At 36.2% G+C, this 25,622-nt stretch overlaps 1 protein-coding gene across 8 annotated transcripts in view; it reads left to right on the top strand.

Annotated features, from left to right (window-relative positions):
* Positions 1 to 25,622, top strand: part of LOC106169229 (uncharacterized) — a 64,118-nt gene that overhangs the window by 33,801 nt on the left and 4,695 nt on the right. For 5 of the 8 annotated variants that reach the window (XM_013548644.2, XM_013548636.2, XM_087014818.1 and 2 more), the window contains 2 exons: positions 5,391 to 6,006; positions 22,255 to 22,347. In XM_013548644.2, the coding sequence (XP_013404098.1) occupies positions 5,467 to 6,006; positions 22,255 to 22,347 (633 nt within the window). In that variant the 5' untranslated portion in view covers positions 5,391 to 5,466. Of the gene's footprint in view, positions 1 to 4,556; positions 5,054 to 5,390; positions 6,007 to 22,254; positions 22,348 to 25,622 lie in introns of those variants that run through there. The other 3 variants (XM_013548668.2, XM_013548675.2, XM_087014820.1) reach the window with 2 other exon arrangements.

The following is a 25,622-nucleotide window of genomic DNA, read 5'->3' as shown; positions in this document are numbered from 1 at the left end:
TTCAGCCAGGGTTTAAAATCAACTTTGAATTTGAGACGTGTAGTTTGAAATGCGGCTAGATGGGTAAACCACAGGAGTCTGTAAACTGGAGCAGCCAACCAGTTGAAGCAAGTGTGTAGGAAGTCTGCTTAGTCTATTTTTCATTTTTTTAGAGGAAACATTATTTTCAGCCTTTGGCAAAGCGACAACACATACTAACATGAGCTCAGATTTATGTCAGGACAAGGCAGATGGTATTTCTATGAACTGGTTTACTTATTAATTTGATGATGTAACTCTTATAAAATAGACTCTTTCTCTGTTTCTCTCTCTGGCATATCTTTGTCAGTTTTATCAAACTTACTTATATCAAAAACCAACACAGTTGCGTAATATGAAAAGAATATATTGTTTTCATTTTCTACACGTTTGACCTTTACATCCTTTATCCTGTGTATGTTGATTGTGGACACCTAGAGTCATCTGCAGTTTTTTGTGGTTGATTTTGCATAGTCATGGGGTATATTAAGTGAGGCCCCTTGTGTGATTTGGGGCTTTATGTTTTTGTTTTATGCCTGTTTAAAAATATGATAGATCTAACTAGAAACACTTAACAAAGATGTATGCAATTTTTTTTAATAATAATTTGTTTAAAAAATCTATCACTTCAGGCCACTCATCAACTGTTCCTCTTTTTGGCCAATAGATAGTGTCTTAAGTCATCAATTTGGTAACTGTTCCTCTTTTTGGCCAATCAGATTGTGTCTTAAATCATCAGTTTGGTAACTGTTCCTCTTTTTGGCCAATCAGGTTGCGTCTTAAATCATCAGTTGTGCAACATTTTACTTGTCAGCCCTCACACTACATGGCAATCTTATTTGACTTTCCTCAAGTTGTTCAACAGTTCTGTGAAAATGAAAAAAAATATAGAAAATGTGAAGTGAGCCATCTCTTTTACAGAATATAAGTCAGCTAGACAGCCTAATGTGCCATTGTCCTTAGTGAGGTCAAAGTATACAAATGTGACCAATAACGTAAAATTACTGTGAGCAGACGATCTCGTTATCCATAATGGAATACCACTAATGATCCCATTGTCCTGAACTGCATGTTGTAATAATTCTGATATTTAAAACATCAGCTATTGTGCAAATTTTATCATTTATAGAAGCATCACTTCTAGACAAATTCAAAAATACAGCGGAATATTTGAACTTGTTTTCATGCAATTCACTATTTAGAATTGAATTATCCTTGTTTTAGAATCATAAAAGAAGGCAATGTCTTTGGATGCATGATAAAATATTTCTTTCTGAAGATAGTGAGATATTACCGTATAGCCAGGTCTTCTCCCCAACAGTGTTTCTAGGAATGGCCAGAAATTCTAGGAACTCTACAACTACAACCAATCATCATTAGAGGTGCTTCTTTGGTTTTAATGGCAGTGTGGTAAATTACATGGTTTCCAACTCTGTATATTAATTAACCATAAGTTGATGTACTGTTATGGTTCTGCATTCTTCCTGGAAAAAACGTATCCTTAATAACTATGAATCTCTTGTGTGGTATGCATAAGAATACTGCTGCACTTGATATAGTTTGGGTGCTGGCTTATGATACATTGTAAAAATACTGGGTTACGTTCATAGTAAATATTTTACTCTTGCTCAGTTACTGGGCAGAGAAGTCCCTATCTTTATTTTATGATTCTGGAAAACTGCTTTTAAATATTTTCCATGCTCTGTGATTCAAGTCAGTTTTTCGTATTGTGGACACAGTTGTGGTGACATTTACTTTGAACGGTGTAAAGAAAATATGCCCTTTGCTCTCAGTATATACATCGTGCAATAAGCAATACTGGTTTATTTATGTATGTAAAATTGGTGGCAAGCACTCTTGTTGATTTTTTTTATGTGTGATGATAGTGAGGCAGACTATTTTGCCAAGTAGGTTTCATTATTCTTGAGGTTTTACAAGAACAGATGCCAGAAGAATTTTTTGGTTTGTAACTAGTAGAAACCATCTACCCCGACCAGAGAGGGATGTTTTCACAGGATATTTACAGATATTTATCTGGCTTTTCACATACTGTGTACTTTTTGTTCTGTGACCAATAGAGTTTTTATTTCCACAAAAACTACATCATCGTCCAACCGGCCTCACAGGGTCCATCTGGGAGCACTGCATGTATGCTGTTGGCAGGTATTGTATAATTGTGAACTTTTTCTGGAATTTCCAATTTTGGTGGCAGAATGACCAAGGTTTCAAGATGAGAGCATATTGATTTCTAAAAACAACATTCAGTCTTAAAAATGGATATTAGGTGGCACAGGTGTGTATATATCTATTTAGTAACTTGTATACTTTTGTACATGTTTTCACAGGCATCTGTGCACTCCCAGTAGAGACATTCTGGGATCTGAGCTTTTACCACCAGCGTTGCATACTTCGTCTAACAGAATGTGGTTTCTACCTTTATAGCATAAACATTTAATAAGAAATGAAACCACAGTGGATAGATCTGCTCATTTTTTATGCTTCGTGGGAATTTTATCAATTTTTTTTTCAAAGTTTCAAACTTAGTGTGACATTAAGGTGAGAAAGGTGATCTGTTTCCTTGGTAACACATGTGGTCGCATAGAAGACACTTGAACACAGAATATGGGACAGGAGTTGCGCTCCTCTTTGATTTGCTCTAACTGTGTGTGGTGTATGTGTGTGTGTGTGTGTGTGTGTTTGTATCTGTATATGTGCTCTGTGTGTGTGTGTATCTATATATCTGTCTGTCTTTCTGTCTGTGTGTGTGTGTGTCTGTATCTGTATATGTGCTCTGTGTGTGTGTGTGTGTGCATCTATGTGTGCATGTGTATCTGTATGTGTGTGTATGCATGTGTGTGTGTGTGTGTGTGTGTGTATCTGTGTGCATGTGTGTGTGTATGTGCATGTGTGTGTATGTGTGTGTGTGTGTGTGTATCTGTATGTATGTGTATGCATGTGTGTGCATGTGTGTGTGTATGCATATGTGTGTGTGTGTGTGTGTGTGTGGCGGGGAGGGGGTGAAGATTCTAAGATGTTTTCCTCTTTTGATGGCTTTGAAATTTTTCTTCCTGGCACTGCATAAACATTGTTTTATGCCAACAGCTAATTTTGTTAGGCTTATCAAATAGGTATTAAGTTGCAAAAATGAATAAGAGTACAGTTATACTTTTAGCCAAAGTAACTGGATGTTGTCACACTGAAGAAAAAAAACCTTCACGCGGGCTCAGTGATGAGAGAAATGACAGGCCATTCTCTTCTAGTATTGATTTATGTAGAAAAAGTAATGAAGAGAATTGAGATGAAAGTGATAATAGGTTTTGAAAGCTAAGCTTTTGAAAATGTAATAAATTCTAGATTAAAGACTATGTCTATTGATTGTCTATCGTTTAATTTGAAACGCAATTCACCAAAAGTTGTGGTTTTTATTAATATTTTTTATTAATTTATTACTGTCTTTACATTGGTTGAGGAAGTCTCTTTGTGTTGGTTTGATTATGGCTATTAATAATAAAAAAACCCCGTCAATAAGTGAAAAGATGCTTGACTTTATCCAGGGTCTCTTTCCATCCCTTTCTCTCTCTCTCTCTCTCTCTCTCTCTCTCTCTCTCTCTCTCTCTCTCACTGCACATATGTATGCATTTTGTTCAACTTAATTTCAAGTGAATTTGACTGACATTGTTTTCAAGAATTCTGCACGTACAGCCCAGCTGCTGTTACTGATAATAGAGGACCCAAAGTAGAATGTGAAGTTTATGTGTTACATGTGAAACAGTGTCAACTCCTTGATCTAAAACGACAGTGTGCGTCTGTGTAAACTTGTGTCAAGAGTATGGAAGTATGTGTAAGGATGCATGCGTATTAGTAATGTGCATGTGAACATATGTGCAAATACCTGCGTATGTGAACACGTGCATGGAGAGTATGTAAGTTGGCAAACACATGGATATGAGATTTAAATGTGAAGCTGTGTGTGTGAATGTGTGCATGAACGTGTGCTTGTGAACATGTGAACAAACGTGTTTGTGAATACAGTACACATATGTAAAGTGTGCATGTATGAAGGTATCACCAGTGAACATGGAGTAAGTTTGAACCCACGAGAATTAGTCTGAATCAGTGTATGTATCCTAACCAGGTCTCTGTTTTCTCGACAATATCCTTTGGGACAAGATCTGATCCCTGCTTGAAATGCCCACTCCTCTCTCTCTTTCCATTTGGGACTGGTTAGAAAGGTCAGAGATTACGTTGAAGACCATCTTTGTATTATGTAGATTGTTTCCAGAATTCTGAGACAGGTTATGACGGATGATGATGTAGATAGTGTACGTGATGCATTTTTGATGTTTTTAAAGTTTTATGGTGTTGAAGAGCATTGATTGTGTTTTTATCTGTAATGTTTATCAACGAGCTTTTAATATATATATATATATATATATATATATATATATATATATATATATATATATATATATATATATATTATATATATCTTTTTTTTTTTCCTTCAAAATTATTTTTAGATGTGTGGTATCTTGCTTGGAATTGCTGAATAGCAGATAAGTAGCAAAACAGCCAAAATTTAGCTCTGTGGAGAAAATACATCAGGCACTTGCTCAGATATGTTGGAACTGATCAGTAATGGAGTTTTCACTTAAAAAAGACAAGCTGCTACAATAATAGACCATGTAAACAGCAAGTGACATTAGTCCCAGTTTGTTAACTTTCTTGATTAGCTCAAGGGATGAGTGGTCCTGAAAAGGGCCAACAAGAATACCAGGGGCTCAGTTATAGGAAATAAAAGAATAGAAATAATAGATAATGCTAAGTTGATTCCTTGTGTGCATATCAGATAGTCAAGGGCATTCATGCTCCGTTTTCCTATTGATTTTTTTAGTGATTCCCTGTATGAATTCTGAGAAATTGTCAAATTCCATATGTGTTTATTTTCTTGTGACTGATGCCTGTCTGTTTAAAAGTGAGACAACCTTGTCTTTACAGCAGTTTCACCAACTCTTCTACAGGGTAAGATGAACAGGTGTGTGTGAACAGTAATTAGTTTTTTCTTGAAAATTTACATCTGGTGGGGGGGGGGGGGGGGGAATTAATACAGGAAAGGCTTACTGAAGCGTGGAGAGCACTGGAGCTACTTGCATGAGTGTGTGTGCATGCATGTTTTACAGTGGATTCAGTATGCATGTGCATGTTGTTTTACATGTATATATACCTCTGCTTATAGAGGAAAATGTCTGCATGTGCAGTCATGCTTGCATGTCAGTATGAATAAGGCTAGGGTTTATTTCTATACCTCTCATTTACCAAAATATAGAACTTTTCAATTATAAGTAATGTTTTCTAAACATTCTGTTTTTCAGTTGAGGAGCAGTCTCCATGTAGCTGTCAAAAATTGGCTAAGTTAGAGCAGACGTCAGAGGAGCACATAGCATCACCATGGCACTAGGACATGAGCGTTACAAGCTGAAGGACACGATCATCAACATGGACGGCCATAAAACAATGTTAGATAACGCGGGTCGTCCCAGGGCCCATTCCGCCCCAGCAGTGGCCACCCTGAGCATAGTGCAACCGAAAAAGAAGAAAAAATGTGGCCAGGCACAGCCCAGTTATCTTATGGAACTCAAACCCATGTTGAATGGGCATACAGTCCATGCCGATACAGAAAATAATATTAGTACCCATGATCCTACTTGCAGGCACCATCCACGAAACCAGAGGTCCCATCACCACCATGGTAACCACCATCACCACAGCAACCATCATGGCCGCCGCATGTCTATGGGCCAACAAGTTCAGAGACATTTTCAGCACGTTACGCGAGAATCATGCGAAATGCACTGCTGTAGGATTCATATTCTATTAACGACAATGCAATTGTGCCTGGGTTCTACGATTATTGGGCTCGGCGCTTTCATGGGAGTAGCAATACCTTCTCTTCATACGAGAGAGACGCCATATTGGGCAGGCATTCCAGTAAGTTCAAACTCTTCATTGTTCTTTTGGTTATTGGCTCCTAGCAGCATTTAGACCAAGGTTTTTAAAGAAATATTTCATATGTTAAATTATCTTAGATTTTGTCACTGGAGAACTAAATTTCTAACAAAAAAGTATCTTTTGGTTATCTGTTGTTCAAGTTAAGGGGTCCTCATTAGCAAAAGACAACTGTCTGCATATTTCATTTCTAAATATTCATCTCTGCAGTTCAGTTGAATTGGCTAAAACCAATAACAGTGAAATGATGGACAAAGATGGCTTTCTTAAACAGGACCCTTGTATTCGGCGTCTGATGACACATTTCAGCCTTAGAGTTTCGGTCTAGAATTACCCTGGTCTGAGTGCGGCTGTAATAAGGCAATAAGCATAGAGCTATTATATCTATTTCCAGTTTGATTGAATAATTTCTGACCAATTAATTGAATAAGCCATATAAACTGTTGATAATGACTATCATTGTTTTGAAGTCCATTTTCTGTTTAAATTCAGACTATATAATTTTGTGACAAATTAAGGGTTCTTTCACATGAAAAATCTATTTTCTAAAAATCTATTGGCGGTATCTTATGATTACGGTCTGTGCCCTGAATACCCTACGGCTTAATTACTGGCAGTGCGAGCCAGTTGCTTCCAAAGCTGTAATTAATTCTCGGCTGCGTTCGTTGGTCATTTATTTGTATTTTATATTTAGATATTGTTTCAAATCAGTAAGTTGGACATACCATGATAGCGTGTACATGTGTGTGCATAAGAGTGCATGTGTGTGTATGTGTGTGTGTGTGTGTGTGTCACTGTGTGCGTGTGTGTTAGCATTGACCTCCAGCTAAGAATGAAAATTGAAGGCATCAATGCTGGATTAACAATTAACTCAGCTTTCTGATGCCCTCTGTTAATAATTAAAATTTCACCAATTTTCCAATAGTCAGTGTTTTATCTGGAGCCCTTTTCTTGTAATTTATTATCATTGCATTGTTTCTGTAAACACCTTTTGCAAAGCCATTAGTGTGACCATCATTGTATATCAACTTACCTTAATGTATCTCTCTGTTATGAATGAATAATGAAATTATCTGAAGAAAAATCACCTTTTTTATTTAACAGACTTATAATTAATCATGCTCAATATTTCAAACTGTCCCAAATGAGCATCAGTAAATCTTCCTTTGTGTTTAATAATCAGCATGCAGCACATGGTGAGCATGTTAAAGATAATAAATATGTTCATACGAGCATTTCTATGAAATTATTGTGTTGTTAGAAGAAATCCTGTTCTCTAGAGTTTTAAACTGTAATGGCTTGTCTTTATGTACCACTTAGATATTCTTTCCCAAATGACTTAGATGGCAGTGCACTAAATAAATTACTGTTTATAACATTTATAAATTTGGAATTTTTCAGCTGTGTTTGAACACACATTTGCTTGCTGGTGGTTCTTTTCTACGTGAACATGTGCTAGGGTTCATTTGTTCAATTTATTTTGTGAGTTAGTAATAATTTCTCATGCCATGTCACTGCATTTTCTGTAACATTCATCTATTTCCTTAATCCATGATACACAACATCTTGCACTAAAACACTAAAAACATGTAAAAACAACTTGGAAATCTTCAAACTGGTTGAAAATTTGAAAGTCAGTATTTACTCAAACCAGACAATAGAATTAGACAAAATAAAAATGAAGCGTGAGAAGTGAAACTGAACTTCATACTTCCATCTTCTTCAATAGGTCTGAACTTTCCTCACCTGTCAGCTAAAGTTTAAGTAGCCTTTAAGCTGGGAAGATTCTATCTCTTTCATGTGTTTATTTTTAGCGTCTGTCTGTCAGATGATGGAGGATCTAGCACCCATAGAGGGTTAAAACAGCAGGTGTAGCGTAGTGATGCGTTCATTGCCTTGGTGGCAGTTGCTGCCGTTATATGAACATATGTTTCTGATGTATTTATATGTGCGTGCACATGCGCGTGCGTGCATGTGTGTGTGTGTATTTGTGTGTGTGTACATGTTTATGTGTAGGAGCCGAACCAGAGATATTTCTGAGTCTTCCAAATTATCATTTTTGATCCATCCTCCGTTTTTCATCATTTCCGGACAGAAAAAAAATTTTGCTCCTCAATGTAAACTTTAAAATTTTGACCATGTCCTGGAAGCCCCAGAAGGCGGCCCTGATGTGTGTGTGTGTTCCTTCTTGGTTTTTCTTTGTATACTTAACATCATTGTATACATCCTATTTATCTTGTCTCATTACAAAGTATGTTTACAAATATGCATATTGATAAAGCATATGAGGCGCAGTATATATATGTGTCAGCACTGGTCATGCGTTTTTTTTTTATTTCTGCATATTAGAGATAGAGCATATGTTTATGTTTGCGCACAGATGGAATGGAGAATGTGTAAGTATGTGTAGGTAAATGCAAGCACTAAAGATTAGTATCCATTTATATGGCCATTTCAGAGATGATCAGTCAGTTCAGACAAGGATTTGATGGAATGGGATCCATGGTCTGATGACATTAGATAGTCTTATGTGTAGACTGGATTGAGATTACTCTGAACACGACCTAATTCACTTCCATTAATTCTTAATTACAACATCAGAACTTTTAATTTTTATTCTTATTGAATTAAACTTACTTAAGACAAACTATTCACATATACCTTTTAGACCAAAAAATATAGTCCATTTTAATAAAAAAGATAAATAGTCTTGTATGGGATGGGTTCCAGTTTATGACAAGAAAGCGCCAAGGTTCCCTGGCAAGCCTGGAATGTTTGGACCTTGTGAATTCACCATGTGGTCATGTATGTAATTGCTTGATTGGCTCCCGTGTTCAGGGCAGGTGTCCAGACGGTCGGCAGACGAGTTTCAAATTGGTTATATTAGACATGGCGGCTTGAGCACCAGCCAAATGCAACTGTGTTTGGAGATTAGCTGTAGTTGTTAACGTTGGGTAATTATGCAACAAATCCAGACATCATTGATCGATGGTATTTCTTAAAACAACATTTTGGTTGTGATACATGGAAAAAACAAATTGGAAACTTCTCAGAAGGTAATCATTGCATGTTTGCCTCTTACTGAAAATAATTTTACAAAAGAAATTATATGTTGGAAGAATTGATATTTAAAATATGCGAGTAATTATAGTGTGCAACTGCACTTTATTGGGATGCAGTTCTTAGAAATTGCTGTACAACAATGTAAATAACTGCTTGTTTTATGTTATTCCTGCATGCCCACATATTTTGTTTTGAACATCAGAAACAAGTGCAGAATCCTAGCATTGGAAGACTTACAAACACCAGCAGTGAAAACCTATAGAAGCAATGTTAAATTGGAAAATTTTTTTCGGCATTTATTTGTGATTATATGTGTCTTCCATGGCACAAGTGTTGTTGGGGTCTAATTTAAGACCACTTGCACTCTTTCCAACTTGTTGTTTCTAACTTGTAGACAGGCAGGTTTATTCATACAAGCCAAATACAATTATGTTCTGTGGTAATCTGTAGCCTGTCAATAAGATCTTACTTAAACAGAACTGTACATTATGTAATGTCATAACAATGACTCTTTTATGTAATTTTCATGAGAAATGATCTGTAGTTTCTTTTTTCTATGAAAAAAGTTGTTTGCAAGATGTGTCATGAGGAACCACCACTGTATGCTTTTGTTCTGGAGAAATAAAGCTCATGGTTGTCAAAATACATCCTGCTACATGTGAATGTAAATATGCTTATAATAATCATAATAGTAATACTCACCACAGAAAGAAATTAAATGCGATATTGTACACTAACAACTCCCAACTTTATGGTGTTGTACTGGTATTCTATTTAGTATTAAATAATTTGAAATAACAGATGAAGTTGCAGCAATTTGACTTTGATGTCACATGTAAATAGTGTCAAAAAGAACCCGCAAAACCAGCGGTCTTACGATGTAGCAATGCATAACATAAAGCCTAATAACTACGACCTTGTAGTATTTTAAAAAATCAGTCGTCTGCTGTGATTACTTGTACATGTACTGTATGCGTGGAACGTACCCTAGCTCTCCTACGAAACCCGGCTAGTCTCCTTCTTCTCTCCGTCAAATTCTTCCTCTTCTTACTTGAATCTTCCTTTGACTACCTTTGGCATAAATTTGAGGTTCCAAAAACAAACACGCGAGAAAAAAAACAGAGTGCGAGTAGAGCAATGATTGGCGCCATATTTTTGTTTTCATGGATTCTGTGCATGCGCGATATTTCAAACCGGAACCTCCACCTGGATTTTCAGTTTGCGATTCGGTTTCCCTTTGCTGTGTGTGGCCAGACAACCGAATCGGATTTTTTGCCCGTAATTTGCATTGCAAAAATTCGGATATTTCAGATTGTAGTGTGAGCGGGCTATAACAGTAATTGTCTATAATTTGTGTACTTAAGGAAATGTTTCCCATGGTTTTATTTATTTATTTTTTTTTTTCAGATTAGATGGCAAGCTTTGTAGTAGATCACCATATTTGACCCTTGGACTAGCTAGTCCCCTATAATTGTGAATGGAACCTGAGACACTAACACCGACCTCATTAGTTAAATGCCAGTAAAAAAAAATTGTAGATTTGTTCCCTTACTGACCACAATCTCCGCTTAGACCAATTGGATTTTAAGTACACCCTGATGTCTCAAAAGGGTTAATAGAATAAAACATTTTTGCACAGCCTGGTTTCAGCCTCAGTTCAGTACATATGGAAAGTCATTGCAGGTTCTAGAAGCAAATGGTTGCTTTGCCTTGATTTTGAACTGTAGTGCCTGTATATGTCATATCACAATGCCCAATATTTCAGTGTCTTTGTAATCTGTGTGATTGAAATAGATGTCATCTGTTAAAATGAAATTGTTTATAAATCTTGTCTAACACTGTGTCACATATAGATGATAGGAGTAAGTGAAGAGAGAAAATAGACCATATTTTTGTAAAAAAAAAAAAAACTTGGCAGGATCTCAGACTGTTGAAATATCTGTGGACTGTTGAGCACATTTTTGTCATTGTGTTAGACAATATCCTGACATGAATAGCTGGCATATTTCCATTAATTGGTTATTAATTACTACCATAATAACTATAGTGTTAACTGGGGTAGTGCTAACACTGGCCAATTTAACCAAACACTAAAACTGACTTAAGTTTGCTAAACAAAATAGGCATGATTTGATTTGTTTTTAAATAATTCAAATTCGAAGTATATGGAGGAAAAAGTGATGAAAAAGTAGTGATTTGGCTTAGTAAAAGAATATGCTAGGGTAACCCCAGCTTAATTAGATGAGTTGGCTCACTACAATTTATTCTAGCTCAGAAAAGATTTTCCCATGGGTCGCGGGGTAGGGTGGGGTGGGGCAGGGTGAGGGGGGGGGTTGAATGATGTTTCAATGTCATATCACCCTCTTGCATATATTTTGAACAGCAGCTAGTTTTGGTAGGTTGGTTGAGTGACTTGTTTTATGGTGTGATGAAATTCTCTCTCTATTTTGTAAGCCTTATTAAGAGCAATTTTACATACTATTAGCTATATTTTTTTTCCTTACATAGCTAGAAGAATTGATTTATTTTCAACCTGTTATTTATGAAAAAATGATGTGTGATTTTTTTATTGAGATGGCATAACTACTAATTACATTGACTGCCTAGATTTTGTTGATTTTCACAAGCAATTTCACTTAATTAGCTAATCAAATATCAAATGCTTCTGTTTTATGAAAAAAAGGATAAGCATTGAAATATTTAACCAAATCGGATACCGTTGTCTTTTCAGAATTACTTGAAAGAAAATCCCTGCTGATTGCAGCGATTGCAAAATAATGTCTTTATCACCCTTTTCGAGTTGCTTGATTAAGTTACCAACATGACATGCTCAATTCTACTGAAATTTAAATCAATGGGACTCTGTTTAATGACGCAAAAGAAATGAAAGACAATTAAGTTTGAGATGATGAATGTGACTGTACTCTGGTGATCAAAGCTCCTGGGGATGTTTCGTAATGATTTGTGTGATTAAAAAATAGCTTTTGTTTTATCATTTTGGTTCACATGTGACTTATTCAATATTACCGTCTTCCATGACTTGGATTTATGCCAAGAATTAAGTTGTGTAGCACAGCCATTTGGTTTAGAGAATTTTCTTTTTCTTATTCACCATTTTTCTGATTCTCACTTGGAAGAGTTATTGGCGGAATAACCTGGTTCTAGATGGGAGTGGGGTGGGGTGGAGCAGCTGGTATCCCTGTGACCAATCATTATCCCCCCCCCCCCCCCGACCCCTGTGAGAATCTTGAACAGCTTGGTCTACCTATGCCCAGTTGCCATTGGCCTGATGATGTTCTTGTGAAAAGAGCGAAAGGCAGCAGCAGTTTCATTAATAACTCGTTCCAAAGTATCTGATTATTTCGGTGAAACGCTAGTAAATATAAAATCCTTGGAACCATGAACAATCAAACAGTTCAGAGAATTTTATTTGATCTGCAACATGCAATTTCAAAGGGAGAGAGAGAGAGAGAGAATTTCTGCGAAAGGTTGTCTGATCATTTCACCAATCTAGGACAAAACTTGGCTTAAAATTGATGCAGAAGGTTCCTTTACCCTTTAAAAGAGCAATTTGTTGATCCCCCCCAAGGAAACCCCTGCTTGTAGGACTGTATTTGGGTGCCTTATACTTATTGTTCCTGCTGGAGATGCTAAATAGATAACATATAGCTGAAACCTATCATGGTAAAATTACTCCAAAAAAGTGCAACGTAGAACATATCTGACAAAATCTTTCTTGAGAAGAATGATGAATAGTAATTAATGGCACTGTCCTGTCAACCTGGTAATAATATCAATCCATCACTTGTAAAAATGAGAAATAAATCATGTAATTCTAGCCTTGTTTCTGGGTCCGGCTGCCAATGGCTATTGAAAAATGCCTCAGATTTTGCCAGCAGTTCTGATAAACAGGAGATATGTTGACAAGGCCCAATTTAGCTTTGACCATTATAGGTATAATTTTTTTTCCGAGGAAGTAAAGAGATAGATGTCACGTATTTTTTTCCTATTGGAAATTGATGGCGGATGCAGCATGGCCTAGGTCGACAGAACCCATTTCAGTGGCGTAATGTAGATATTTTTAGATTTTTATGGCAGCCATGAATGTCAATGAATCTGATGTTTGCTTTCTGGGTTAGCTATCAAAACAGTATTGATATTAAAGATCTCTAAGTAAAGCCATTTAAAGAACCCCAAATGTACTGTTATGGAAGTAAGCGCAGCTTAATCGGTTTGAAGATTGCCTGCACTCAGAAATTGTATTCAGGCATAGGCTTAGACTCGCGCTGCCCTGCGCCTCACAGGTTCTTGTAAACTTCTCCCCTATAAACACAGTTATTGTAATGACTCTGTATTTTCAATGGGGAAAATTGGGAATATATTTTTCGGGTCATAGATTTTTAAAATTGGAACATTCTTATTGAGTGATTTGGACAAAACTGAAAAGCTGGCTGTCCCTATAGTTCTTTTCTATACAGTAAATTAAAGCACCACTGATGCTTCACAGAAATATATTTTATATATTAATTAATGATTGCAAAATTATGTATCTTAAAGATTGATAATATATCTCTATTGAAAAGATTGAGTCCTTATTGGTGGTATTCAGAACAGTGGACTAACAAGTCCGCGGGCCAATTATGACGTCCGACTAAAAAGCTTGCTGTCTAATCCGCTAATAGATTCTCTGTGGAGAAGTATTCAAGTGGGTGGGCCATATTTGACCTGTGGACTAGTTAGTCTGCTGTTTTGAAAGCAGCCATTTTATGTCTCTGTAGTTTTTGGTAGTGGTAGAAACACACCAATGGTAGAGAGGTGGCTTTTCACTGACATCTGAAACTCGGGGTGATGGAACCTGAAATATTGGCCACATTCAGAACATTGGACTAACAAGTCAACAGATCAAACATGGCCGACTCACTTGAATATTCCCCCACGGGGAGTCTATTAAGTGTCTATCAGAGGATAAGACGGCAAGCTTTTTAGTTGGTTGCCATATTTGACACACTGATGAGTTAGTTCACTGTTCTGAATGCGGCAATTGAGATGCCCTATTCTGTTGTTGTCGGTTAAATTTCTGACATATATATATTAAGACGGTCATCTGAAAATGGTTTTATTGTGTAAACCTCTGTGAATGTGGTTCACATCTGATTAACCGGATGCTTTTGCCATGATTCTATTTTTTTATGTCATTAAGTGATTGGTTTATCAGCTGTTTTGGGGAATGATCACTAAAAAAATTTGTGCTGAATACGTCGTGCATTCAGGTGCGTATGATAACATGCAACATAATGTGCAGGTGCATGTGTATGTGCATAAGGCCATGAACACACACATACACATACATTCCGCAAATATTTAGTCATGCATATATTGATATCTTGTAAATTTTTGTTGACAGTAATGAAAAGTAATGCATGTTATAGCGCAAAAATAACTTATTCAAGCTAATTAACGTGGCATGATCATCAATAAGAAGAACAAATAGTAAAATGGAGATAAAAGACGGAGATATATATAGACAACTGGAAGAAGAGATCTTATTCATAATCCAATTGTTACAGTGCATGCATGGCATATGATGACATTGTTTTATTCTAGTCTCTGTTGGAGCTTTTAGTGGGATTAAATTTCAGATTGATGAATTACTAGAGCTTCATTAGGTCTGCTTCAATTCCTGACCTTATAAGTTGAAGGCCCGTGTAAACAAAGCACACTTCAGACCGAAAACCAGATAAACTTACACCATGGAAAATGATCATATTTCACAATGCCCTCATTTTGGATTCAGCAATACAGTTCCATGTTTAAATTCTTTTGTTTAGTTTCAATCTGGTCTGTGAATGAGCCAGACACCAGCTGTTCCAACTTCCGATCCAGAGCAGTCCTTGTTTGAACAGGCCCATGTGATAGTGATGGTTATAACACTGCTGACGCCAAAGGAGTGAAATTATCAGTCAAATACAGCCTGCTTTGATATACTACTATTGGAATGAGAAAAGTTTGGTTTTCACGACTATAACTGAAAAAAAGCTCAATGTAGGGATTTTGGCTTGTGATATCAAGCAATTCATGTCATAGATATATTTATATTTTACTTTAGGATAGGAAATATATGACTTAATACCGACAAAGGAAAATTGGTGGCAAGAGGTTATTAGGAGAAGCAGCTTATAGACACTGACGTCATTTATGGTAGTATTAAAGGTTGATATGAGGGCATCATTGAATCCTTAATGTGTAATACCCGAGGGGAATCTATTTAGTGTCGTTGAGGAGATTAGAGAGCAAGCTTTCAAGTGTGTCGTCACATTTGATTGGCTATTGTGAATGCAGCCATTGACGTCATATATGGGAGAATGAAGGGTGGATATAAGGACATCAGTTAAGTGTGGTCCCTTTTTTTTTAAATGAAAGATGTTTGAGATTTCGGACTTGAGATGAAGTCAAGACAGTTCATTATTGGGTCACTGCTTGTTGTATCAATTTTAAATCCAAAACAAATAAATAATTGAATGAAATTAAAATTTCAATCACATACATTTTAATAGAATAAATCAAATCATAACTGATATACTACTTTCAAATGGCTTAAAATATCACCATATATTCCCTTTGTATTACAGATGTTTTTAAGGGTTCCTGTTTTTCGATATAAACATCAATGAAACAAGGGTTTTCATTGTCCATAGCATCTAATAATGTTCAGCGTGTTCTTTCTGGTATTTTCCTAAAAAAGTAATATAGTCCTCCTCAGGAATCATAACTTAATACTTAGACTTCTGTGATATCTTCAAGAAAATTCCAGAAGGAAATATTGACACCAGGTATTTTTAGTTGAGGATTTTTTTTTCATCATTTTAAAGGTCTGAATTGGGACAGATAAGTGGCTTTGTAGGATATGAAGACAAATATCTGACTTTAGGGCATTTCTAAATGCAGATTATTTGCCTTTAAGGAATATGCATCAGTTTCATATTAAAACAATTGAAAAAGGCAGTAAAATAATGTTTCTGATAGTTGGGGTATCAATTCACTGATTAGGGGGTCATCACCATCATGTGATACCATTTTGTCAATGTTTGATGTAAGAATTAACTTCCATGTGGTGCTAAATTACAAACACAGGGGGCCTGTAATGGCAAGAAATGGTGAAGTTGGTCAATATTTACTTATAATGTCTGGAACCCATTTGGATAAATGTTTTTTTTTTTTTTATGAAGAGTTCAGTTGAAGTTGACACTCCATATAAAAAGGACAGTAAAATAAGGTTGTGTTAGATGTGACAGCTAATATGTCAGGGCTCTGCTATTTAATAGATTAATTTTTATTTCATTTATTTATTTATTTGTTGCTAAATAAGTCGTTCTGTGCTCCTAGTCCCGTATACACTGATAATGTGCTAAAGTCAATTGACACCTTGCCATAGATTTTTCTGAATTTCCCATTATTTTATAATACCCAGGAGAGGCCAGACATTTTTGTCCAACAAAGATCAATGAATTGTATAAATAGCACCATGTTTTCTTCCCTTCACACTGTCATCTCATGAAGCCATTGCTGACATTTAATGGAAAATCAAATTAAATGAGATGATTGGAAATCTGGGACTGATTGGAATCCCTGGAAAGAGGATGGTTATTCAATATTTCATCCTACAAGGTCGTGTTGACCTTGCTTTCCACTTGACTGGGTTTGAAAAATGAAATGTTAATTATTTTTATAAGGGTGTTAGTATGTTTGCATTTATGCATGCATGTTTGCGTGTTTGTGATTGTCAGCGCAGTTGTACATGTGTGTGTGTGTGTGTGTGTGTGTGTGTGTGATAATGAAGCACATGTAGGGGTTTGTGCAAGATACCACAATATCTGTGCCTGTAAGAGACAAATAGATGAGGTAATAAGATGACAGTTTGCCATAGATTTGAAATGTGGAATTGCTCATTTTCATAATGAAATATCATACTAAGTGTATCAAATCATTTTGAGTGAGGGTATCACCCTGTTATAACATTTCACAATCAACTAAAACGCTCAAATAGTTGTCTCCTTCCCTCCCCCCCCCCTCACCCTCGCTTGCATTCCACTGCTGTGTTACAGCAAACTGTAACAAGAATTCAAAATTGTTTTACATTTCCAATTGCATATATTGCCAAAAATGTATCAGTGCCCTGGGCAGTGCAGAATAAAATTCACTTGTTATTTATGCCAGAGAAGATGTTATGATGCATTGTTTGTCTTGTCTTGCCTGCTCCACTAAAGCCTCATGTTTATATGGATGGACATTTCATCACATTTTCACCATGAAATTGTTAGACTGCCTTCAATAGAGTGGTCTATCTCCTTATCTTCCTCACCCTGGAAGTCATTTGCATCGAAAAATACAACCTTTTAACTCATCCTATCAAAACATCTTTCCAAGTTGCAGAGTGCTGGGAATCACAGTAAACTAATAAATGTCAATGTTTTGAAAAGTGCCGATCTTTGGCTCTCTGGATGAAACATTGCAGTCCACTGAGAGAAAAACTGTAGAATATGCAACACCGTGCATTTTCTGAAAATCATCAGCCGGTCAGTCTATGAGAGCGAACACCAAAGTGATGATTAAATTTGCCAAGGAGAGAGAACCATGGAGAGCCCTTTACGACCTTTACTGCCAACAGTCTAAAAGAACAGCTAGGGCACACAAGAGAGAGAGAGAGAGAATGAGAGAGAGATGAGAAAGACATTTTATTGGAGCTAACTTTTCAATTTTGGCGTTTTCTTGGTAGCAGGTCAAATTTAACTTTCTTTGACACCAAAATCTGACATTTATCAAATCCCATATTGCATTGCAATTGTGGGGATACGAGGCACTCGCAAATACACATATATATGACTTGTTATACATCACTGAGTGTGACCAGATGTGTTCGTTTGATGTCTACATGCACATGCACATCACGTGTGTCAGGTTTTACTTGAATTCAACATTTAATCATTTGTTTACAGTTCACGGCCACTGGACATCTTCAATGTCATATATCAAGTTGCCAAGAAATGACATCAAGTAAAATGTTTTGACAACCTTGCATGCAGTGAAAGATAAAGCAGGGTAATTACTAGGACATGAATGCATAGAAAATTGATTTTTCAGAATTGGAGAGATAATGCAACTGAACACTTTTATGTGTTGTAAATATGCAGCTATGATGTGCAGGAGTAGATCCAGGGTTTCCAAGGGAGGGGGGAGCTTTATTAACCCCCCCCCCCCCCTGCTCCCCCACCCTAAAAAATGTGTGTATGGTTTGCAGACCAGCAAAAAACACTCGAGCCGCAAATTCATCCTTTGATGCACGTCCAGCATGGATTACAAAATAATACATGTACATTCTGAATGATATTCCACTTTTTTTCTCATTTAAAAAATAATTAATTTTAAGTATCAACATGTGCCTTTAAATACGAAGCAATGTTGCATGATTAAAGCTTGCGTGGTGCTTTGAGATATGCATGTGGGGCAGGACACGATATTAGACACGGCTTCAGATTTTAACGAGTAATTGGCCACATTTCGAATACCTCTGGGCCTGTTGACAATTCCTACGAGATCAGGATACTTCAATAGAATAAACTCCTCTATCTCTCTCCAACAAATGTTATTGATTTTGTGATCATGCCTTTTTGTATTCAGTCTAAGCTTCCATGTTTGAGTGAAATGTCTATTAGGATGTCTATTGAATTATTTTTGGTGTAAATGAGGATAGGTGGCTCAGGGAGAGGGGGGCTGTACTCCTGAAGGTATGAGTGGTGGGTTCTATCCATGGACAGATCACACCGCAGTCTGTTTTGAATATTTCAATAAACTGAATATTTTATTAATGTATTAATATTTGGTTGCTGCACAGGTACAGAATAAGTATATGTATATTTATATAGGTATAAAGACTAGATACGGTAACTACTAGTGTTGATAGTATAAATATGCAAGGCACTGACTTGGCCAGATTAAAAAAAGGAAACTTGATTCTAGACAGCATATACAAATAATGATGGGAACAGTGAGTCAAATATTTTGTATATAGATGGTCATTAAAAAATGTATTGCAAATCAAAAATTCATTGCAAAAAGTAAAAAAAAAAAAAAAGAAACAAAAAGCTATCCACCTGTCTGTTTGAAGGCTGTCAAAAGATTCCCCTCTGCACCTAACCGTTAATTGCCACTTTTGTGCCCAAGCCAGGAGAAAATAGAATTAACTTAAACATTACCGTCATTATTATTCATCCAGAAATCACACAATTAATTCAACTAGTCTGCCTTTCAAGATTCCTAATTTTAACAGGTTTTGACAACGAGATCGATATATTTAGCAAAGTGTCATTTATGTGGTGGAGGAATCCTATTAAGGTTTGTACTCAATTAAAAGGGGTTAGAAACTCTTGTTTTGACAGTAGATTTGGTCTAGTAAACTCAATTTCCAAGGAAGCTAGGGAAATCAGAAGTACTTTCTGTCTATACTCATTGCAATCTCCTACACCGGGGTGCTTTTTCTCTTGCATTTTGTTAAAATCGGTGCATTGTTTGTTAAGTTCTGTCTAGAATTTGAACTGGAACTGTAATGATACCCAGATTGTAGCCAGCGATATCAAAGGGGGTGTTCTTTTTTTCTGGAAAAGTGGACTTTTTACCATGAAACTTTATTGTACCTAGAGAAAATTTTACCCAGAGTGGACCTTTTCCCAGCAAAAAGGGGGTTCTTGCAAACCTCCCGAACCCCACCCCCTGGCTATGGGCTCTGATACAGTGTCACATTTACCAGCTCTCTGCACTACCAAATACAATGATATTATAAATAATAATAAAAATAATAATAATAATAATATTTACTGCCACAGTGTTACTTCTGCAGGGATTGACAAAGGTGACAGTTGCAAGAGCTGTATTTTGGACATTAATTGATGGATGTCATAAATCCCAAGCGTGAAATTCAAAGTTGCATGACTATTTCCTTAAGTAAGTTTGAAATACAGTATTTGTCCTAAAATGGCTGAGCAAATTAAGGCCCAATGCTGCCACTGACATTTTTTCTGCGACTGTAATTGCATCATGTCCATACAGAGGTCAAAATGAATGTAAACATCTACTTGTTTCCCAGAATTGTTCTCAGATGGTACAGGTCTGGGAGGGCTACCCTGGCATTTCTGGGGAACACTCCGGTTCCAGGAGGAACAAATTGCCAGGACGATGTGATATTTAAACTTGCAATTGAATCAATTTTTAAAGCTTAGGTTTGCTTTTGTTTTGTTCCAATGGTATATTTCACCATTATTCTGACATTTTTATCAAGCTATTTATCACCAGTGGGTCATGTCATTGGCGATGGTCTCCTGATGGTGCCGGTGATTGAAGAATCCATTTGAGAAGTACAAATTTACCCAGTACAAATCTTTAAACATGCATTTTCTTCTAAGGTCTGAGTTTAAATGCAAATTAAACATACTAGTAAGTGCATCATTTCAAACAATTCGAAAAGGAATACATGTCCCAAAGGTACTATAACAACCCCATCTTCCCCCCCCCCCCCCAACCTCCCAAACATGTTATCTGAATTTACTGAAGTATGTCTTGTGCAGTCAACTATTTCAGACTGATTTTATCGTAAAAATCAAAAAAGATCCACCAAAATGTAACTTAAAATTTGTAATTGATTTAATAGAATCAATTTTGTCTTGGTGATTGTGATGGTTCATTAATTTACACCAATGTGTTTGTGTTATTATGTTTTTTTTTTCAAACTTAAGTACATTGAAGATTTTCCTCAAAATTTTGATTCATTAAGATTTACATCGCAAAGGAGACATTGCATTCACTTTTATGTTTAAAATTATGATGAACATGATCTGACATCTAGAATTTATGCCTGGCTCCACTTTTGTAGATCCAGTTCAAAATTTGAAAAGACCATCAGCTGCAATCTCAGTAAACATGCCGCTACTCATTTTCTTTTGTTTTCAGGTATTATTCTACTGCTGTTAACACCATAAAGAGTAGATTTATACATCCTTAGAACTTTCAGAGCCTATGTGTTGAACACGAATAGATGTACGAACTTCTTGGTAATATGTTTCTTTTGATGTGCCATATCAGACAGACAGCAGATGCTGTGAGTAAAATGGCTGAACTTGGATTATCCCTGTGTTTTTGATTGTGTTTCTACCTATGCAGTGCAAACGCAGGTCACTTCAATTTGTTCCATGGAATTTAATTAACAAATGCTGGGTCAAAAGGGAGTCACATTGACGACTCTAAAATGTTTAGCTGGCCACTGCGGTGTCGCAGATGAATAGGGTTATTGTTATTATGTCCAGGGAAAGTGTTTTCTTGTACTTGTTGTGCAGAATTCTATAATTATGCAGATTTAATTCTCTTAAGTGATAGATGTTCATTTAATCAATGATAAAGATGCTGTTGCTGCACATTTTACATATTGTAATACTTGTGATACTGTGATATATGGAATACAATCGGCCATATTTACTGTCATCTCCCAAGGAAAGTGTCTCAACTGCAGGAAGCATTCAGGTCCAACTCTACAGGGATCCTTGCATAAGTGCAGTCATTGTAATCAGCTTAATTGTCTGATGTGCCTCCTCGACCACCAAGGGGGTAATTAACTATTGTGTGCGCTTGGCTCTGTAAGCTGATTACAATGAATGCACTTCAGCGAGAATCTCCCATAGCTCAGTTGGATTGATTCAACTAGTAGAATGTTTTTATCTGAAAGCGGGTTCATTCATGATATTTCAGTTATATCATGAAAAAAAAAAATTGCAATATTAAGTCCTTGGCGACACCTAAGTAGACCCAGCAAAAGGGGTTTCTAAATATTTACTAGTATGTTTTATATTCTTTTAATAATTTTTTGAAGATAAAACAAAGTCTGTAGAATGATGCAATGTCATAAGCTTTATAATTCCAGTTTCCATTTTCACCTGTTTCCAGATGTTGCTTCCAAGATAAGTGGTGTTATAGTCTACAAGCTGTTTGAAAGTGGGAAGGAATATGCTAAAACCAAAACACAGAAATAATCTTGCTGACAGTTTGTCAAATATCTTTTTTTTTTGTGATTAACAAAAATTTTGATGAAAAAAAATGTCATATAATTTTATTTCTTTTGTGTTTCAGCTTTTCTTGGCAGGGGTATTTGGCGCCATCTTCTTCTGTGTGGCTGAAAACAGATATTATTATAGCGGCAGCTGTAAGCTATTTGTGATAAAGGTGAGTATGATAGTTGACACACGCATGCATGCACACACGTACGCACACTCATGGATACTTTTAACATGTCCATGTGTCTCAGTACTGCTCACAATATCTTGAAATTTGGGTGAATTTGCAGCCATCAAATCATGAGAGAAAATAAACAAAAGTGTCTTGTTAGAAGAAATTTTTTACAGCATCATTAAAAATTAGTTTTCAAGAAAAGCTAGACAATCAAAATATTTGGAAAATTAAAGCAACACTGCATGTACATTTTGGATAAAATTCATTTGAAAACCATAACTCTAAGATACAAGAATCCAAACAAAAAAATTTGCTGAAAGGTTAGAAATTCTGTATTATTAGGGACCATTTCCAGACCCTATCGTACTAACTTTGGGTCAATCTATCTCCTAGGGATTTCTCACTGAATTGCAATCAACTTAAGCGGTTTAGATGTCTGTCATGCCCACTGCAGCTGTTAGGGGGTAATTAACTATCGTCTAGCAGCTTTAGTAGGCGTGTCAGACAACTAAGCTGCTTAAGCTGAAAGCAATTTTGCAAGAAACCCCTTGGAAATGGACCGATCCTGTTAGATCGATCTAGGTATGGGAACCCAGTCTTAGAATGTGTGTAAACCCAAGTACGTCATCTGCAAAGTTTCAGTAGTCATCAGAGATCATATTCTTGGCGCATATGTTCACACATTAGATATTACTACTGTTAACACCCAAAAAACATGCTCCAATTTCAGTGAACACTTCAGTCGTGTGTTTTAACAGGGGAGTATTTACATAACCTATTAGTTTGAAGCATGTAGCTCCTACCACTACATTTTGCTACACTTATCATTTGAAGTGGAAAACTGTGCAAATCTCCACATGTGGTAGAACGTGCTTATTGCTGAAAGAACTGAGATTCTTTGGGTAATCTTGGGTATTAGTAGGTGTCAGTGGTCCTAGTGTACATTTAATTGCAGCACTACAGGTAGCTTAGTTGCACACAGTGTTGCCCTTTTATGCTAACGGTTCTCATAATTGAATATCTCATAAAATGCCAATGAGAGGACTTACAATGATTTAAAGGAAGACTGTTGTCTATTCTTCTTGGCAGAGATTTTGTTTTTCTTTGCTTATGAGTGCTGCCATAAAGGTGATGGTGTCTTCAACCTGTGTGTGTGTTTGTTAGCTAGTGGACATCTCAGAAAATTCCTCACAAATTTTGATGATATTTTCGGATGTTCATTCATTTCAGGATTAAAAGATGTGATAACTAATTCAGTTGAATCCATGTTTCCTGACATTTTTAAAGAATTGTTTACTGCCAAGGAAAATTGCAAAAAATGTCATTAAAACAAGAGAAGGAAGTAATGAGAAGAATTTGGGAGCAGTGTTATTCTAATGAATATATTTGGCATCAATGTAAAATAACCCTATTCACTGACAGGAGTTTATTTCATGGCTGAAGTAATCACCCTTTTCTTGAATTATTTGACTTAAATGTCATATTAAAGAGCAAAGTTCAAAAACTCCAAGGCATACGTACGTATTTATGCAGTTGCTACTGGTGTACAATAAATTAATTATTCAATAAAATGTAAACCTCTGGATGAGATCTGACCATTGACAGAAACACAGTTCAAGATCCTGTTTATTCTTCCTTTCCCCCTAAAAAATTTATTCCATTTAGAAAAAAATCAATAGGATACAGTATTATAACATTTGACATTTTGTTGCAAACAAGCTTGCTGTAAAAAATATAAGAAGAAGAAAAAAAAAGGCCCAATCGATTGCGCAACCAACCATTTCTGCAGTGCATTTTAACATGTGAAACAGTGCAGTTGCTGTTGGTTGGCATTTACCACGGTTTATAGATAATAATAAAAAGGAGGAATTCGAGGAGCAGAAAATTTAGGTTACAATACATCAATGCCAAAGTTGTCTAACATTGCGTGAGCCCCCAAAGTCATTGAGATGCCTCTCTAGGAGATAGAGCTGTGAAGATAATATAGAGCTAACATTGTGATAACAGGAACACATTTGCCCTCCACATTGCACTAAGTGGGCGCGTTTAGACCCAGACATAGTCCCAATCCAGTATTGGGTCATGCTCCGAGTTAAATGAGATTGAACCAGCTTGGTTTAACTTTGACCTTTCTCAGTCAGCCATTTGTTTAAGATATGGTCACCACAGGAAGTACGATTAATAGATGAAGACTAAATACCTAAATTACAATTGAAGAATGACACCATGCACTTGTGTATTTCTCCCCTTGCACAATTCCTGTACAAGTTAGCTTTTGGCCCCATGTAGTGACTCTCTCACAAAAAAGCCAGTGTATTCAGTTGTCTATCTCTCCAACTGATCCATTCCAGTCCAGTTATGTATACCATTCCATGTGAAAAAAAGACCTAATTTTTAACTTGACAAAGAATGGTTTTTGGTCTAAGTCTGACCTTGTCTGAATGCACCCAAAGTTCTGTGTGGTCTACATGGAGCTGTGTGTAATATTCTGTAAACACAGGAACCAATGTAGTGAGTTCCTTCTTTTTTTGTCTTTCACAAAAAAAAAAAAGATGTGCAAGGTCAGCCTTAAAGATATAATTGGTAAATCTAGCATATAAGAATTGGGCAGGGAAGGATGTCCATCCCCCCCCCCCCCCCCCCCCCCCACACACACACACACACACACAGGCTACAAATTTACGGATAGTTTACATTATTCCCACTCTGTTGGTTTCAAGCTCATTTGAAGGTTTCAGAGACAGACTGTTCCCCTTCCTCAGCGGTGTGCTTCTGTGAGCTGCAGGTACTCTCACATCTATAATAATAATAATAATAATAATATGTATTTATTTGCAACTTAAAAAGTTGAATTTTACAATAAAAACAAATAGTGGTAAGATGCACAATCTTAAAATTTACTTGTAAGTGTTAAAATGATTCGATACACATTAAATATCAGATTAATTCTTTGACAAAATCACCTTTTTTTTCATATTTAAGTTTCTGTTAGAAAATTTTTTGGCTGAAGATCCTTTATAAAGCCCATTTTCATAGTTCTTTATGTTATGCATAAGCAGTCTTAACATGTTGGTTATATATATTTTAGGATTAAGATTACAGTGTATTCATTTTCAAAGCTTTTCACTTGGTCAAAACGTGAAATTAGAGAAGTGCCTCTGTCTGTCTCAGCATGGTGTATTTATCAAAACCCTAGCTCGTATTGCCATCAGATATTGTGTTCAACAGATTGAACTAAGAGAACATCTAACACATTCTGTGACTGAAGT

This window comes from Lingula anatina, chromosome 6 (genome assembly GCF_051362555.1).
Source record: "Lingula anatina isolate TDL-2025a chromosome 6, LinAna3.0, whole genome shotgun sequence".
Lineage (NCBI taxonomy): Eukaryota > Metazoa > Brachiopoda > Lingulata > Lingulida > Lingulidae > Lingula > Lingula anatina.
Note: the sequence above shows the minus strand (reverse complement) of the source record. Positions and strands in the feature narration are given on the sequence as shown.